Consider the following 20123-nt stretch of genomic DNA (forward strand, 5'->3'; position numbering starts at 1 on the left):
AGGCCAGACAGGAAAGATTGGTCATTAAGACTTGATGATGCATTATGGGCATATAGAACGGCTTTCAAGACCCCGATTGGGATGTCACCCTACAGGCTAGTGTATGGAAAAGCTTGCCACCTACCTGTGGAACTCGAGCATCGTGCGTATTGGGCCATCAAGAAATTCAATTTTGACATGCAGCAAGCCAACTCAGAAAGAAGATTACAACTGGCAGAACTTGAAGAAATTCGCAATGATGCATACGAAAATGCCAAGATTTACAAGCAACGAATGAAAGTCTTCCATGACAAGCACGTTATGAGAAAATCGTTCACTCCAGGTCAGAAAGTGCTTTTATTCAATTCTCGCTTGCACCTATTCCCAGGTAAGTTACGCTCTCGTTGGTCTGGTCCCTTTATTGTTCATACTGTTTTTCCACATGGGGCAATTGAAATTAAGGACCCAAAGAACGGTGTCACGTTTAAAGTTAATGGTCAAAGATTAAAGCCATATCTAGAATACCAACCACGTGGAGAAGACACCGAAATAAATTTGAGTGACCCACCAGATTTGAATTGATTTTTTTTTCTTTCTTTTCGTTGATTTGATTTTGTTTTCTTTCTTTATATTATTCTTTTGCTAATTGAAATTGTTTTTGCATAAGTGTGTTTATTTTACCATTAAGTTTTCTCTTATCATTGTTAATCATGAGTCTCATACTTAGGCCGTTCCTCCTGAACATTCTTAAACCACTTCAACGTGTCAAAACTCATCTCAAAAGGCAGATTCAATTTTGTAAAACACAACGCATTTGGGCTCTACAACCACCAGAGTTAGTAGCCTATGTTGAGGGTTTAGAAAGCCAACTCAGAGACATTGAGAGAAGTGTTTACGACATCCAGTTGGAGCTTGAGGTAAATTCAATAAGAGGACGATTTTAATTTTCTTTGTGTGTTTTAATTTGTTTTTCTGTTTGTGTGCTTTAGTTTGTTACCCCGGTGAAGTGGCGGATAACGGTACTCCGTGACAATCAAGTCGGTTACTTCAGTTTCCCATAATAACTGATATTCTGAGGCGAAGGTATGGACAGAAACGAGATTCTAACGAAGCTTCACAAGCGATTCCCTTCACTTCCTCAGAATGCCCTCCTTACGATCTATAAAGCTCGGTCCGAACGCATGCGATTACTCATGAGAAATAACATACCTGCTGACATCCGTTGGTTAATCGAGGCTAAAGTACGATCGGCAGGTGAGTTACCTCCAAAATTTATTGCATACATGCCTGGTTGTGGTAAAGGAAATTATGCAAGAAAACGACGAGCTCGAAGAATTTCTGTTGCTTGTCATAAGTGTGCCAGAATGAGTTGCAATAAAAACCCATGTTCTTTAGGAATGATGTCTGATAACAGGGAAGATAAGATTCAATTCATTAGGGATGGCTTGAATAAGGAGTCAATGGATGATATCCTTTTGTCTCTTGAAACGCATCCCAGTGGATATGTGCAAGGAGCGATTCTCCAGTTATGGCCATTATTCCAGAAAGAGCATGCACGATATAGTCTCGGGAATCTGACTATAAACGACCCTGTTTGCCTGTTTATAAGAAAACTGGATGGGAAGCCTATCCTCGACCCATAGAGGGCGTTCAAGCCGTTTCTGGACGTAAAACCAGAGGAAGATGTGAGCCACAGTCGCAACTACGTGTAAATATCCTTTTACTTTACTGTTATTTTATTTCATTTCACTGTTGTTTTATTGTTTGCATTATTGTCTTTAATAATTTTATTACTGTTTGCTATTTCCTTTTTACTGTTTTCTTTTTGACTCGCGAGCCATGTGCTTCATGCGTTATTTGACACTAACATGTTACCTCATTCACAGCTGTGACCCACTATCACCAAGACTCTTAAATGTGATTTCTTTTGTCAAACACTCACAAATTGTTTTTGAGAAATATTCCAATGGCAGCTACTCCCAATAGACAATTCAAGAACATTTGTGTGCTTTCTGGATTTACCTATGGCAAACATAAAGAGTTCGTTGAGGCAGCCATAGATCTTGGTCGAAGCATAGCAGCGAGAAATTTACATTTGGTGTATGGAGGAGGTAACCGAGGGTTATCAAAAATGGTCTCCGAAGCAGCTTTTATCAGAGGAAGTCAAGTGTTAGGCATCATCCCAAGAGTCCTAAAACCATTGGGCAGTTCGTCTGACTCATCAACTGGAGAAGAGTTAGTCGTCTCAGGTATGCAAGAAAGAATAACTGAAATGCTTAATCATGCTGATGCTTTTGTTTTCCTTCCAGGAGATCTTGCAACACTAGAGGCACTTATGACACTAGCATCTTGGGCCCATCTGCACATCCACCAGAAACCCATCGGTTTGTTAAATGTCAATAACTTTTATGATGGCTTTATCGCATTTCTTAACCATGCAATAAAAAACTATTTCATTCCCTCTAATGCGAAAAAACTCTTTATTTGTGCTCACACTGCTAATGAGCTACTTGATATGTTACAAGCTTATCGACCGGAGCCAGACCCCTGGACCTTTGTGTTGGAGCGTCCAAATAATGATGGTAACAGTAGCCGCAGTAAGAAGTACAAATTAGATTTAACTCTCCGCCTGTAAATATTTTCTTCTGTGTTGCACCACCCAGGTGATGTCTTCTAAACTCTACTTCTTTCATTTCAAACATTGAGGACAATGTTTCGTTCTGGTTGGGGGGAGGGAATAGTCGACAATTGTGGAATTTTGGTTAAGTTTTTACTAATTTTTTGTTGTAGAAACTAACTGTTGCTAACTTTTTGTGTTAAAGATGGCTGAATATGGAGTGTAGTTACTCTAGAAACGCATCTTCATTGTTTAAAAACAAATTCAAAAAAAAAAAATTCAAAAAAAAAAAAAAAAATTAATTTCAGACATTTTCTTTTTCTTTATTATGTGTTTATGTTTATTTTTCTTCTTTAATTTCTCCTCTATAAATATACATTTTCCAACTTTTGAGTCAAAGATGGCTGAATATGGAGTGTAGTGCCTCTAGAAACGCATCTTCTTAGTTAAAAAAAAAAAATTTCTAATAAATTTTTCTACATCATTTTCACATTCCTGCATGCATATTTTTCTTTCATGTTTAGAATAGGTTGGGGGGTAGAATGTTGTTAAAAAAAAAAAAAAATTTGTGTTATTTGTTTTAACATTGGATGACATGATTAATTTCAAATTTTATTATTTGTATTATCTTTGGTCTTAAGTGATGTTACGCTATGTTTGCTACTTTACATGTTGATGTCGGAGACAAATATGAGTTGCTTGAAGGAATGAACATGTCATAAATAAGTGCCAAGTGAGTTGTTGAGCCTATCATTTTCTTGGAGAGTAACCCTTTTGCCCATTCTCTATACAGCTTAGCAGTTTATTATTTTATACACGATCTCTACATTTCTTTTGAGTTAACCCTTTAAAAAAAAATGGTAAAAAAAAAAGAAAAAAAAAAGAAAAAAAAGAGTGTGTTGCTACATTTGGAGGCCCATCTAACTAGTAGATATGGAAAATTATTTAAAGCCCTAAAAGACGATGGAGAGGCCATCTTTGATCCGTTTGAGCCTTTCAAGCCATCCCTTTTATTTAATATCCATAGTTAACCCTTTTGAGCCTTTAAAAAAAAAAAAAAACATTTTCTTTGTCAACTTATCATCTTGACCCACTCCGATTTGGAGTATTACCTGATATCTTATAAGTTCCATCACCTATGTATGTTTGAGAAAATGTAAATAATTATTTTGTTCAGTGAAGTTATGCCAAATAAAAGCAAAAAAAAAAAAAAACAAAAAACAAAAAAAACAAAAACAAAAACAAAAGTTGTTGTTTCAAAAGAATAAAAATAGGTGAAATCCACCTTGCAACTTCCAAAAAAAAAAAAAAAAAAAAAAAATTCTCTGCATTTTTCTCAAACATACACTTTGTTTTCCTTATTTTCCTTCTTTGTTAGCCATGTCCCTAGCCTACGTTTCGTCCTAATAAAAGTCCTTCTTGATTTTAGGGAACTATAGTTTGAAGTAGAAGCTAGTTATATGGGCTAAAAAGATGTAGTGATGCATAATTAAAAAAAAAAAAAAAAGATAAATAAAGTGGGTTGACTAACATTTTATTTGACTTGAGATCGTATTATTTCTAAGCTGAGGGCATATTTATTTCATCTTGGTGAGAGCATGTGATATCACTTCTTTATTATTTTCTCTCTCAATTACCATTCATTGGAGTGACTATTTTTATTGGGATTAATTTATTTGTGAGAGTGTCACTACTTCCAGTGAGATTTTGGGGTTTGACATGTCATTCTTGAGAGTAGCTAAAACAAAGTCTACTGGGCTAATTCATGTGGATGGTTGATGTGGGTGTGATGTTGCTTTAGACTGGAGATAATGCTTATACTTTTATTTGATTGCTATCATTAATCTGATGGAATAAATACGAGTGTTTCTATTAAAACAAAAAAAAAATTATTTTGAATTTGAATTTTGTTTTCGCTTTATTTGCTAGGGACTAGCAATAAGCTGGTTGGGGGGTGTGTTGAGTGTTAGAAAATGCATATTTATAAAGGAGAAAACCGTCATTTTACATTTCAAGTCTTACTAACAACCCTTACTTTTATGTATTTAACATTCTTATGATTTAATTACGTGTGTTTTATTTTAATTAAGTAATTTATGTATTTTAGGGGCATTATAGTCATTTCACAATAAAGGAGAGATCAGACGGCAAAACGGACATCACTTTTGAACTCAGGACGGTCGAAAACCTTAGGAGGAGCATAAAAGGAAAAATGGCACTATTCACATGTACGGTACTATTCACGTGTACGATACTGTATACGTTACTGTTCACGACACTGTTCACATAGACGGATGATGACGTGGCATTGACCGATGATGTGGCATTGACTGATGAGGTGTCACGATCCTGTTGGACTAAAATTCTTATGTACTGTTGATGGTGACGTGGCAGCATATCAGTGGACGAAAAATCTCGCGTACGGTGCATGCATCACACAGGATTATTTTCAACCAAACCGCGTTACTGTTCATCCGGGTCAAACCGCGTTACTGTTCAAAGTCGGGTCAAACCGTGTTACTGTTCATCCGCGTGGTCAAACCGTGGACTGTTGACTGATGACGTGGCGCAATCCTGAGCGTCCAAACTATTTTTAATCCGATGGCCATGATTTACTCCATGTATCTATAAAAAGGGGGCCTCCCCCCCCTAATTTGATATCTCTGAATCCATTTTTGGGATCCATTTTCTGTAATTCCCTCTCCATCTTGTATTTTCTTCGTATTTTAATAAATTTTCATTTTGCCCCTAGTTCAATTATGAGTGGCTAATTTTCTTTCAAGCTTGGGTTGAAGGTGAAGTCTCAACATGTGTCATGGGCTTAATTTGGTAAATTTATTTTCTCTTCCCCTCTAGTTTTTGTGGATGTTTTGACTTCTCGTCGACAAATAATACTAATCTTGTCTAGTACCGCCTTGGTTACACCGGCCCTCTAGTACAAGGTTATTATTATTTGGCACGATAAGCCCTTAGCACCATATTGATTAGAGCGTGGTTCATGAGGTGTGGATTCCCCCCTCATGATTTAATTGGCATTAATACGGATTATTTAGCCCATGATGCATGTTGATATGGATCCAGATACCCAAGTACGTCATTTCAATAGATCTTCGCTTCAATTTATTCTCGTCATTTCAATTCCAATTTCAGAATTTATTATCGCCATTTTAATTTAAGTTTTAGCATATTCCAAATCATTTCCACCAAAAAATCCAACCACTCATTTACAAAATTAATTCTATACACAATTAAAATCCACCTCCTCGTGGGATCGACACTCGTCACCATTAGTCTATACTACAATAGATTCGTGCGCTTGCGAGTACATTAAAATTTGCACAACAATAATAATTAAATTTTCATCTGATACATGTTTTCTAAAGGACAAGGTGAAAGGAACATTGCTGGCTCAGGGGATTGTTAAATGAGGGCTATATAAGATATTGTCATATGAAGAAACATTTCCCTCTTATGATGTAAAAATCTTCCAACCAAGTTCTATGGTGTCAGTCTTTTCTTCTAGTCAACCTTCTGTTGATCCTTTGTCTGTGCAAATAAGGTCTGAGTTTCCAGTAAACTTTCATGCTTCAAGAAATGTTTCAGTCAGTCTTTTACATAATAGATTTGGTCATCCAAGCAAGTACGTTGTTCAAACTCTCTTGAAAAATAGTTGTATAAACATTACTTGTAATAATAAGCAAAAGTTTGAGTTCTATAATGCTTGTCAACTACATCAATTTCACTTTTCAGCAATTGAAATCAAATCAAAATATCCTCTAGAATTAATTCATACAGATATATGGGGACCAACCTCTGTTCTTTCTATGGAAGGCTATAAATATTACATTTCTTTTGTTAATGACTACACTAGGTATTGCTGGATCTTTCCTCTTGTACTGAAATCTAATGCCTTAGGTACCTTCAAAAACTTCAAAACTTTGGTAGAAAAACTATTCAATCTACCTATCAAAGCATTACAGTCTGACATGGGCAGAGAGTTCAAAGTTTTCACCTATTTTCTTCATCAATAAGGCATTCAATTTAGGCATAGCTGCCCTCATACTCATTATCAAAATGGTATGGTTAAGAGGAAGCATAGGCACATTGTTGAGACCGAAATAACTCTTCTTGCTTAAGCCAAAATGCGTATTTCCTTTTGGTGGGAAGCTTTTCACACAACCTCTTATCTCATTAATCGAATGCCAACCACAATTTTAAATAATCAATCTCCTTATCAAAAGTTGTTCCAACAGTCACCAAATTATGATTTTCTTAGAGTCTTTGGCAGTGCATGCTACACTTTTCTCAGACCATATAATCAATACGAACTTGATTTTCATTCTCAAAAGTGTTTGTTTATAGGTTATAGCCCTCTACGCAAGGGTTACAAGTGTCTGGACAAAACAGGAAGGGTGTTTATTGCAGTTCATGCTACCTTTAATGAAAATGAGTTTCCTTATTCTAAATTGTTTCCTTCTTCCAATTCTTCATCAGACTCAGTACCAATCTCTTCTCTTTCATTCTGCATTCTTCATGACAATAGCTCAACACAGCAACCTCCAATATCACCATCTGTTCCAACAGTGCCACCAACTTCAAACTCTCATTCCTTACCATAAATCAACAACCCTCCTTCACCATTCTCTTCTCATACATCCACCCAAAATTCATCAGTGTCACCTCCTCAGCCAGCCTTACCAATAGTTCCTACACATCAAATGATTACAAGAGCCAAAACAGGAGTTTTCAAACTTAAAATTTATCTTACAGCCACTCAAGATATTAAACCAACAAGTGTCAAAGCAGCCTTAGCAGATCAGAAATGGTATATGGCAATGACAGAAGAGTTTCATGCTTTAAAGAAAAATGAAACATGGACTCTGGTTCCAGCTGAATTAGCCACCAAAATTGTTGGAAATAAATAGGTATTTAGAGTGAAGTATAATCTAGATGGAAGTATCTCCAAGTATAAGGAAAGATTAGTTACAAAAGGGTTTCATCAAACCTATGGTGTGGATTTCTTTAAGACCTTCAGCCCTGTTGTAAAGCCATGTACCATTAGAATCATTGTAAGCCTTGTAGTGATGAATCATTGGACAATAAGGCAGTTGGATGTCAACAATGCATTCCTTAATGGAGTGCTAACTGAGGATGTATTCATGCATCAACCTGAGGGATTTATTGATCATCAACATCCAACCTATGTCTGCAAGTTAAATAAAGCCTTACATGGTCTTAAGCAGGCACCCCAAGTATGGTATGACAAATTGAAACGTGCTGTGTTGCAGTGGGATTTTCAAACTTCTAGATCATATACCTCCTTGTTTCTTAAGCATACTGGTTCAGACATTTTACTCATCCTTATTTATGTAGATAACATCTTAGTTACTGGTTCTAAGAATGCACAGATAGAGAAAATTATTACACTTTTTGGCTGAGTTTGCTCTTAAGGATCTGGGCGACTTCAACTACTTTCTCGGATTAGAAGTTACTCCATCAAGTGCTGGTTTACATCTCTCTCAAACAAAATATGTTGGAGACATCTTAAAGAAGGCTCACATGCTTGACAGCAAAGGTTGTAATACACCAGTGAGTGTTGTTGATAAATTATATAAAGACAAGGGTAATTTGTTTGAAAATCCTTCTCTTTACAGAAGTGTTATTGGATCTCTTCAGTATGTAACCTTGACAAGGCTTGATATAGCCTTTACTGTGAATAAGTGAGGTCAATTCTTGGCTGCTTCTACTATACTTCACTGGCAGGCCTGCAAGAGAGTTCTTAGGTATCTTCAATGTACAGCCACTTATGGGATTCAATTTTACAACTCAAGATCGCTTTCTTTGACAGCTTTTCTCAAATGTAGATTAGGGCTCTGATCCTGATGACAGAAGGTCTATTGGAGGCTACTGCATATTTCTTGGACCCAATTTTATCTCCTGGTCATCCAAGAAGCAAAATGTTGTTTCTAGATCATCCGTTGAGTCAGAATACAGGGCCTTAGCTTTGGCAACTTCAGAAGTTCTATGAATTTTATCTGTTGCAGGAACTCAGAGTGCAGCTCAGTAACACACCTATTCTGTACTATGACAATAAAAGTGCAGAGGCTTTGGCAAGCAACCCAAAATATCATTCACAAACCAAGCACATTGAATTGGATCTTCATTTTGTGAGAGAACACATTGCCAAGAAGGAACTTGTTGTTGAACATGTGTCAAGCTCTAGTCAATTGGCAGACGTACTTACTAAGCTACTTGGTTTTGATCACTTTGTTTATATGAGAGATAAGCTCAATGTTTGTCCGAGACCTTGAGCTTAAGGGGGCATGTTAAGAATGAATTCTGAAGACTGTGTCAACAGCTGAGTCAGCAAGTTTGCTGAGTCATTATCCACGTCAACAGTTGATTATATAGGCAATTTAGTTCTTAGATTTTGTTATATCTTTCCCGCCAATAGTTTATTACAAGTTGTTGAGGTTATTCACATGCTTTTGTTGCTGTAGAATCTTCTGGACGCATGTTTATAAAACTCTGTAATCCTTCAGTTTATTTTCTCAAATTAATAAAAATGAATTCAGTCTATTGATTTTCTCTCTAAATCTTTAGAAAATCTCTCTTCAATCAAACATAATATTTTCTTTAACTTTTACTACTCTAGAATTTAAACATCTTTTTTTTGCTGAAAGTATAGCTATAATTATTGGGATTGATTTTGCTTATCATAGACGGTAGATAATATTTGGTTGGAATGTAATTCTACGGCAGCCTTATTGGTTTTTAATAATGATAACTTCTGACCTCCTTATCAGCTTCATATTGGTTGGATTACAAGTGTCGGATTGCCGATATCAATTTCTATGCCTCTCACATTTATCGAAAAGGAAATCTAATGATCGACACACTTGTTAGTATGGGGCTAAACTATTCTAATGCTGTGTTTACTTGCTGGAGTGAGAGTGAGGAGTGTGGATTCCTCCCACTTCAGCGTTTACTTCCTTTAAATGGGAAGGAAGTGGGAATCCCACTCCGTGGGCCCCACCCATTTTTGGAGTGGGGAGTGGGAGTAGGGCTCCCATTGAGGGAGGTGAGAGTGAGAATCCACTCACACCTCTCCCTTTTTTACCCTTTTATTTTTTTAATTTAATTTAATTTAATATTTTATAATTAATAAAATAAAATAAATATTATTATATTTATTTGAATAATAATATTATATTTAACTAAATAATAATTTGCATTGATTCTAAGTTAAAATTATTTTAAAATAATATTATTATATTAATAGAGAATTAATAAATATAATATTATTATATTTATTTTAAAAATAATAATACTATATTTATTTAATAATAATAATAATAAATAGTTTATTCAAAGAAAATATTAATTTTGTACTAAATAATATTATATTATTATTTTATATAATAATAAATTTAATATAATTATATTAAATAAAATAAAATAAGGTTTCATTTTGTATTAAAATTAATAATTTATTGTTCATAATTAAGAATATTAATAATTATAATAAATTTACAAATATAATAAAATAAATATTATTCATTAAATATATTTTTTATTAGTTTTATAATTAAAAACTATAATTCTTTAAATAATGATAAAATTGTAATTTGAAACTATTTACTCCCAATCCAAGACAAAATAAACACATAAATTAGATTCTGATCTCTATTCCATGCTTCCATTCTAGTGTAAGTAAACAACCTACTCTCACTCCCACTCCACACTCCCAATCTTAGTATTCCCACTCCTCAGGATTCTCAATGCAATCCAAAAAGTAAACGCTACCTAAGTTAATCTGTTGGGATTCCTCCTATCAATATTTAATAAAACGGATTTTCAATGACCTCAAGGAAAATCCAAACTACCATTTTATTAACTTTATGTATTTCTTTAATCTTACTTTGTTTCTTAACTTTTTGTATCTTTGGATTATGAATAAAATTTCTATATTTAACAGTAAGGTTAGTGCAAAAAAAAAAAATATTGTGTCCCTTTTTTTGTAGTCTATGTAGTTCCTCTTAGCATTTTACCCATTTACTCATACAAGGTAAATGACAAATGTGCTTCTGCCGAGGGCTTATTCATCATTTTTGTTTATCCATTACCTAATTGATTGACGTGATAACCCTTATTTTTACAGATTAATATTCAGTATTAAGTCAAATTTTTTAAAAGCACGTAATATTTACTTTTTAGATTTATCCTTTTTAAAATTTTCCCACTTGCAAGTGCATTGGTAAATCGGCAACTTGCTAAGAAAGAAACCAATTTGCGTTGTCTTCCATTTGTCTTCCCGCTGATTCCTCACACTCTTGAGAGAGAAGCCACCAATTTCCTTTATCGCAACAGTAGTTTGTGTTGGTTTTGGAAGTTTAGAAGATAAGGGTATTTTAGTCCAAAAATTTATATCTGGTTATGTGAGTTATAAAAAAAAATTTGCAGTGGATTTATTTGTGGAAATGGAAAATTATTTTGGTCATTACCAGAAATTTGATTAAGTTCCACCATGGAGGTGACAGGTAAGTAGAAAATGATATTCGAAGAAGAAGAACGATTTTTTAATCTTTTCCTTTTTTTTTTTTTTTTTTTTTTTTTTGTATGGCCTTGCAAAATCCAAGTGTAAGAAAAATAAAGTGGCAAAAGTACATAGGAACACGATATTTTAATTCATCTCCTTACGTCTTCCATTGCTCAGTTAACATGTCTTCACTGTGCGTAGCCATGCGAATGAACCAAATCTATCTCTAAATTTGAAACCATTTCCTTTTAACTTTGATTTTTCCTCACTCTAGTAATTCTCCCAAGCCTGTAAATACAATTTTTTTTGCTTTTTGCTATTTTTTTTTATCATATATTGAAATGATTGAGGAGTGGATCTAATCCCTTCTACATCTTTGTATAATTCTCTTTCATTTTTCTAAATTTAAGAATTAAATTATTTTTAGTATCAATTTGTTTTTGTAATGTTGTTGCTGTCAGTTTGAAGATTTCATTTCTTCATGATCTCGATCAAATATCTTTTGCTAAACGACAGTATGATTCGTAATTGAAATATCAACCTTTCTCAAAATCCTAAAATTTCAGTTTTTGCGTATATCTTTCCTCTTCAATTGTCCTCAAAACTAGACAATTTCAGCTTCTGGTAGTTTACAGAATACAAGTTAGGGTTTTGCTGTAATGAGTTACAGTCGAGATTCAAGTGAAAACGTGGTTCACATCATTGTGGGAAATGGAGCACCAGAGCACTGGATTCCAAATCCTAACGATTCATCTGTTTGGGCAACTGAAGACGATTACCCAGATGACCCTCCTTCAATCTCCAATTCCAACTGTCAGTCCCAAACAAGGTCAAACAGCGAGCAACCACCAAATAAGAAGTCAAGAAACGGCTCCCAAGATGTGAATTCCAAGTCAAAAGCAATTGGCAAAATGTTTTTCAAGACAAAGCTATGTTGCAAGTTTCGCAATGGAACCTGCCCTTATATAACTAACTGCAACTTTGCGCACAGCATTGAAGAGCTTCGTCGACCGCCTCCTAATTGGCAGGAAATAGTAGCAGCTCATGAAGAGGAAAGAGCGAGTACAAATGAAATTCCTCGAGAGGAATTTCAAATCCCATCTATAGTTTCAACTAATTTCGCTGTTGAGACACAGAGATCATATAAAGGGAGGCACTGCAAGAAGTTTTATACAGAAGAGGGCTGTCCTTATGGAGAAAACTGCACGTTCTTGCATGATGAACAGAGCAAGAATAGGGAGAGTGTGGCAATAAGTTTGGGGCCTGGAGGCTATGGTGGAGGGGGAGCAGCTGCTGCTGCTGCTGGAAATAATATTGGAGTATCTAATGTGAAGCCATCCAATTGGAAGACTAGGATTTGCAACAAGTGGGAGCTTACGGGGTACTGCCCATTTGGGAATAAATGTCATTTTGCGCATGGGATTCAAGGTATGAACCTGCTTTATGCATTTTTTGGTAGGATACAGAAAGTTATTTTAATGCAATGACTTTTATTATTGTTGTTGTTTTTGTGATCATTGGCTTTTAATGGTTAAGAAGTGAAAGATGTTGTGTGCACGTAGAGAAAGCAATTTTGGCTCTATAAGTTTTAGGTAAATATGATAAAGTTCAAGTACAGATGTGTTCCTTTCGTCTCCTAATATTACAGAAAATGATTGCACTGCCAATTTGTCTTCAAATAATGGGTATCTTGTGACGAATTTATTTGTTGTCCTGGACTTTCCCATATTAGGAATTTGTTTTCCTCTTGTTTCTTAGGATAGCCAAGCTTCCAAGGTCTTGAATGATAGTTGATATATGAGTTTCTTTCTTGATGTAGAAATAATTCAATGGTGGAAATCGATACAAATGAGGAAAATCAATTCATTTGGTTCACAATTTGAGATATGTTATAGGTTTTGGGTTTGGTTGAAATTCTTGTTTATATTAATTTAGTTATTTGTAGGAGTAATTTAGTTATTTGTAGGAGTATTTCAGTAGCTGCTTTTGTGTTGTTTCAGGATAAACAAAAATACAATAGCTTTTTCTTCCAGTTATAATAAATAGAGATACATGTCCTTTCGACATGAATGTGTACTGGATGAATACAGAAAATATGTTTTTTTAATTTTTTTGTCTTTCATATGCTCAAACGAGGTCATTCCTATTTTCTTATTTGGGACTTGGTATTCTGTATGAGGACTTTAGTAAGCCTAGCAAATCACTGGAGATCTAGGACGAAGTACTTCAGTGTTATTTGTGTGTACTCAATGGACCAAATGATCATTTTTTGTTCTCTTTATACTTACTAGATTTCATTTTGTTGAATGCTTTCCTCCATCATAGGACGTGAGTAAATGTTGTAGGTGTTAAATTTACATTTACAAGGCTTTGAAGCTTTTATCTATCCCACTTTCTGTCTGTCAGTCTCTATTTTTGTTTTCAGAGTTGTTGATTTTCAAGAAACAGGGCCTTTGCATACTAATATGGGTCATGGAAATATGAATCAGGTTCGGTTATTACGATATATATTGAGCAACAAGGAGGATCAAAATTTCATATAAAATGCCTTGAGTTGGACCCCCGCAGTTTTAAAACAACCCAAAATTGCAAGGGATCTACTCTTGCAAAATATAGGTCAAATTACATCAGAAAAGAATATTTTTTCCTCTCATTTAGAGCACATAATCTAGACATTAGTTTCCTTCAAATTCTTTTTATCCTTTTTTGCATGCTTGTCTCCTCCAACCACTTTGAGGTCCATTACTGGCTTAGTGACTTAGGCATCACGCACCTGGTTGTACATTCCTGAAGAAGAGTATCTTCTGCTTTCATTAGCTGTGAAGGAAATTTTCTATCTTCTTATCGCATTTTCATATTCAGTAAATCATTTGCTGCCGACTGGTGTCATCCTAGTGAAAGCCACCTTAGAAAGTAGTCACAACACAAAGTTTATGCATCTCATGACTTTTCTTGTTAAGTTACTATTTCATTAGAGGCCACATGATTCAAGCTTCAAAACCTGTTTTGAATCTTTTCTGTTCTGTATTAATGTTATTGTTGAAGACTCAACAGTGGCTCTAGCCTCTGATTGTCAGAATTCTGCGTTTATGGCAATTCAAGGATTCCACCATCAGATCTGATCAGATTGGCATCAAGTTAGACCATTTTATTGGATCGATAAGAGAAAATTAGGTACAGTCTGATAACTAAGTGTTGAAATCACTAGTGCAAGTGTCGGTGTTCTGTTGTCTGAGCTGCTGTACAGAGTGAAAAATTTGTCTATTTGAAGCCTGTATGGTTCACTATTATTTTTATCATTACTGGATGAAACTCTTGTTAGAATTGGGAATTATTTGGGCATTCTTTTAAGTTCTACGTCTTCCTACACTCTAGGAACTGAGATGCATCTTGTTGTGCCTGTGACAATCAAAAATTTCGACTTAACATTGAGCCACTGATAGGTAGCTGTGCTTACTGATGTACCAACAAAATTCCTAAAGGAACTGTGCTGGGGTTCTCTTGTCTTTTTGTGTGAAGTCACATTTGATTTGCTCACTATCAATATACTGTCTTCTATCTTTTTTCAATGAGTTTGATAGGGAGGCTAACTTTATGCATATTTCACTTTGCACTTAGAATTCATTTTCTTATTGATTTCTTTTGACACAGAATTACACCGATTTGGTGGAGGCCTTTTGGAGTCGGAAAATAAAGATTCTTCTGCTGCCCCTTCCGACGCAAAGCTAGTAGGAGTGCCTTCAAAAACACCAGTTGATACTGTGGTTGCATCAGTTACTTCAGTGCCTCATGCAGATGTTTACCATATGGGAGTTCCATCACAAAGATCGTCTATTGTAGTCCAGAGGCCGGGGCAAAGATCTCACAAAAAATGGAAGGGTCCGGACAAAATCAGTCGGATATATGGTGACTGGATTGATGATATTGAATAGAATATGAAATCCTGAATCTTACTACATGTTGAAGAAATATGATGAAACTGAAAAAGCTTCCATGAAACAGCTTTGTCTGGAAGACAGAATGTTTTAATACTCCTAATATGCTCCTAGGATCATGTATCTGTGCTTGGATAAGAAAGTCTTCCTTATTTTCCGACTCTCAGCTTCATGTTCGATAGCATGAGTAGTATTCAACCTCGGGTTTGGAAATTTGAAGCTTGTACTTTGTAGTCTTTAGCTGCTTGTCAGATATGATGTTGCTAGATGACCACACAACTTTGTGAAAGACATCTGTACCTCTGTGTTGAATTTACAAATTACGTTTTCTAATTCTCGGCCTGTTTCGTTTTAGCTTTCAGAGCACTTGTTGCATGCATGCTACTCTTTTTGAGATATTGGAGCTTTAACTTGAATCTAATATGAAGAAAAATAACTTGGGGGAAAAAAGTGAATGAAAATATGTACTTCAGAGATTTGGCGAAGAATGGGAAGAAATCGAAGACAGGTTATTTTCTGCACGGGAAGTATGTGCAGTTATCCCAGCCATGTCTTCTATACTATTTTTTATGATGACTTAACGATAAATGGTTGCCGACAAATTTAGTTCGAGTTAAGTGATGGAGTCGATTTAAAAGCTTTTTGATTAATACTTACTGACCTCCACAGATGTTTAGCTAAAACGCAGACCATTCTCATTAATTTAAATATTGTTTATGATTTTTTTGAGGTCAATGTAATTTTGGTGACACAGGTTTAAATAAATATAAAAAAAAGTGATAATCTTTAAAAATAGATAAATATGTGACAAACTATTAATTTTTTCGTTAACTTTAACGAAATTAGTTCGCTTTTAGTGAAATGATGTTTTTGCTCTTATGACTTTGTTTAAATATTAGGGCTATTGTCACATGGGTGACACATATTTCAACATTTATCACAAAAGTGATAATTATTTTGAAAACACTCTTACAAGTGATAAACTGTTAACTTCTGTCGTTAACTCTAATAAAAGTGATCAGTTAATTATGACTTTGTTTAAATATTAGGGCTATTGTCACATGGGTGACACATATTTCAACATTTATCACAAAAGTAATAATTATTTTGAAAACACTCTTACAAGTGATAAACTGTTAACTTCTGTCGTTAACTCTAATAAAAGTGATCAGTTAATTAGAAAATGATATTTTCTACCCCTTCTCACTGGTTTTAATTTTCTTTCATAAAAAATATAAATTAGATAAAAATATGGGCTTTCTTTGGGGTTAAATCAAACTAATTAGAAAAAATTCTTGTTGAATCAAACTCATTTTTTAACATAAACGAAGAAGCAAACCCCTTCTGAACCGTGAAGTATAATATAAATCTAATTTTTCTTTTTTTTTATCTTATTAGCACTAATTTTGCAAATATTAGACTCAAATCTTCAAGAATTTAATATGATGGTTTAGTAAACATTTGTTCTTTCAAAATCCTATTCATAGCAACCAAACAATCTGCCCAGTCCAATGGCAACAAAAATATCCAATACATTTTTCAACAAAACTCTATCAACATCTTTTGTTCATGCTCCCTATCAATTACAATATTTTTGTGTAGCTAGAGTTAACAACAAAAGTTAACGATAAAAGTCAACGATTTGTCATCTGTAGGAGTATTTTCAAAATAATTGTCACCTATGAGATAAAGGTTGATATATATGTCACCCAAGCGACATTAATCTTTTTATTATTATTATTATTATTGTTGTTGTTATTATTATTATTATTTGTATCAATTGTTTCCATTTTGCCCTTGCATCAATACAATTAATAGCAAAAGTTAACAATTTGTCACCTATTTGCCTATTTTAAAAATGTATCACATTTTTTATTGATATTTGTTGAAACATGTCACTCAGGTGAGATTAACCCCCTTTTTTGAAAATTTTTTACTTTTCTATTTAAAAATCATTTATCCCAAAAATAGTTTATTTAGTTAACCTCGAGCTAAGGTCAGTGGTTCTACCTTTAATTTGGAATAGAAGAGGGATGGATGGTGTGGGATGTATGGTAACCAACAAAAGTATAAAAAAAAATTAAAAATTGATAACGATTTTAGGATTGTATTAAAGGTTGTTTTGGCGGGCTTTTTACTTACCTATGTGTTGCCTTCGAATTGGTGGGACACGCTCCTCTTGGCCAGTATGGGATAGGTCAAATCTATCAATAGTTAAGGAGTAAGGTTAGCAAACACATCTAGGCATTGGTATGACCCATGTGGGCTCAAGTCACCCAACTCTACCATTGCCGTGTCGCACAAACCATAGCTCCACCACCACTATGTCATCCGACACCACAGCCTGTCAACTACTACGCTGTGCAACAACACTGCTCCACCATCGTCGTTCCTCTTCTTCACCACCTGGATCTTCAAGTTGTAGGTTTGATTCTCAATTTATATTTTAGTTCTAAATTTTTGTTTGACTTATAAATTTGGGCTTGATTCAATTGGTTGGTGATGGAGTTTTTTTTATCAATATTTTGCATTAAATCAGAATTAGAATTAATAATTTTTATAATTTGTTTGTTAATTTCCCATCAATTATTTAAGCCATGAGTAGCTATATTGTGTCTAAGCTATTAATAGTTTGTTGTGTTTAAGTCGTGAGTAATTGTGCTATGTTTACTGTGATTAAACAATGAGTAGTTGTGTTGTGTTTGCTGTGTTTGCGTTATAAGTAGCTACGCCTGTATTTGCTATGTTTACATCATGAGCAATTTGTGTGGTGTTTGCTATGTTTAAACAGTGAGTAGCCGTCTAAGTCTTCATGTTGCTTTCAAACCGTGGTATTCTCTTTGCTCATAAACTAGATGTCTAATAATTTTCATATTTTATTTGCTCATGCACCGGATGTACTGTCTACTGTAGACTAAACAAAAGATAACTCAAATAAGGCACATTAATTTAGATAAACATTGGTATGGATCAATGCCTTTAGGGTAATATAAAACCTCATTGATGTATAATCCACCCCAAATGGGAAAGTCCTTAAACAATACATAATCATCCACTTTGCTAGGCTTTTTCAAGCAAATTATTAATTAAAATATAGAAATGGTAGGGGAATTACTAAAAACCAAGAGAACATTACTTTCCTAATCAATGAAGACCCTTATAAAGCTTGAAAGTTAAAAGTTTAAATATTATTATTGTTAATGATGTAGTCTAATTAAGTAAGATGAGTAAAGTACCTTTCGGGCGCATAACTTGGGCTACAAGTGTTTCTTTTGGGCGTATAATATATCATTTCAAAACTTGCAACGAGACAAATGAAATCCAAAACACTTATATTATTCTACCCTTTAGTCGAGGTAGAAATTCCATTTTATTTCCTAGTTGTTTTGCAGTTTTTAGTTATTTTCCTATTTTTCCTTAAGCTTTTAGGATTTTTATATTTTTCTTTAGATATCAAATTTAGGTGTCATTTTTTCCCTTTTTCTTATTTATACTAGAAGAATTTTATTATAATTAAATAATTTTTCAAATTTTCCTATTTTATAAATTCACAATATAGCTCTTATATGTTCTCAGCTTTCTTTAGTCAATGCTCAACTTTGTGATATATCAATGATCTTGCATTGTTATTGTTATAACACTACAATATGTTCGAACATAATCCTTAATTTAATTATTACATTAAATTTGCTTCATGGGGTTTATTTTTATTCTAAATCAATGCTTACATGATTCAAAATGGTGTAAAATAGGAACTAAATCTAGCTAAAGAATGCATGCTTGGGTAATTAGAACAAATGATATAAGCCTACTTGAGGTTGATAATTATGAATATTTAACAAAGCAAAAAGAAGTGGCTACTATTTAACTTTATGAAAATTTACTAAATGCCCTACTAGCTAATTTTGCTTTGATCATTTTACTTTTTTTTTTAATGATAAGAACATGAGAATAATTTTTTTTTCATCATTTAGCAAATGAAATTGAGGTTCATGTGCATTGTCATGTACTTTTTTGTTAACAATGTTCATCCAAAAGCATAATGAAAGAAAAATGATCCATAATCGTGCATTCCAAATCTATGCTACTCAATTACAATACTTACATAATATTATAGGCAATAGTGACATACAATATGTAAATCAACTAAGAATGGATAAAAGGACATTCGGTCTACTATGAGCTACTTCAATGGATTGGTGGATTAACATTGATGGTTCATTGACCGTTGAAGAACAATTTTGCATGTTCCTACACACTTTGTCTCACCAAATTAAGAATCTTATAATTGGCAATAGGTTTTCTAGATCTGGGGAGACTATTAGTCGATACTTCAATTCAATGTTAAATGGAGTGCTATAGCCACACAATATTTTACTAAGGGCTCTAGATCATGTACTAGAGAATTGCACATATGAAAGATGAAAATTGTTCCGAAGTACCCTATCAATTACTTATATTTTATTACAGCTAATAATTATTTAATGCTAATTAACATTTTCATTTGTTTCATGTATGTAGAATTGCTTAAGGGCATTGGATGGAACTTATAATAGAGTTTGTGTGCCAGAAAATAATAAGCGAAGATATCAAACAAGAAAGGGTAAGATTGCTACAATTATTTTAGCAGTATGTTCATAAGATATAAAATTCATCTTCACGATGCCCAGATGGGAATGCTCTACCTTTGACTCAAGAATACTTGAAGATGCATTAAATTAATTGACTAGTTTAAAATTAGGTATATTTATTCCAAAAATTAATTTGATCAAATTATAAATTCAAAACAAAATTATACTAATTCTTATATCAAATAATAGGTTACTACTATCTCGTTCATGCTCCTCATGTTGAGTATTAAAAAATGTATATTTATAAAGGAGAAAATCATCATTTTACATTTCAAGTCTTACTAACACCCTTACTTTTGTGTATTTAAACTTGTGATTTAATTACGTGTGTTTTATTTTAATTAAGTATTTTATGTATTTTAGGGGCGTCATAGTCATTTCACAATGAACAAGAAATCATACGGCAAAATGGACATCACTTT

At 33.8% G+C, this 20123-nt stretch overlaps 1 protein-coding gene and 1 long non-coding RNA gene across 2 annotated transcripts; both read left to right on the forward strand.

The window, feature by feature from the left end:
- The first annotated feature begins 10925 nt into the window (after positions 1-10925).
- LOC102626224 (zinc finger CCCH domain-containing protein 12) lies at positions 10926-15403 on the forward strand. Its single transcript, XM_006485484.4, has 2 exons — positions 10926-12563; positions 14787-15403. Exons 1-2 carry the CDS (start codon positions 11795-11797, stop codon positions 15065-15067), a joined length of 1050 nt encoding a protein of 349 aa, XP_006485547.1. The 5' UTR covers positions 10926-11794; the 3' UTR covers positions 15068-15403.
- Positions 15404-17344: 1941 nt separating this feature from the next.
- LOC107177916 (uncharacterized) lies at positions 17345-19814 on the forward strand. The gene is made up of 2 exons (XR_003066540.2): positions 17345-17495; positions 19592-19814. It is a non-coding gene; the product is annotated as an uncharacterized LOC107177916 (long non-coding RNA).
- Positions 19815-20123: the final 309 nt, after the last annotated feature.

Source organism: Citrus sinensis, chromosome 4, assembly GCF_022201045.2.
Source record: "Citrus sinensis cultivar Valencia sweet orange chromosome 4, DVS_A1.0, whole genome shotgun sequence".
NCBI lineage: Eukaryota > Viridiplantae > Streptophyta > Magnoliopsida > Sapindales > Rutaceae > Citrus > Citrus sinensis.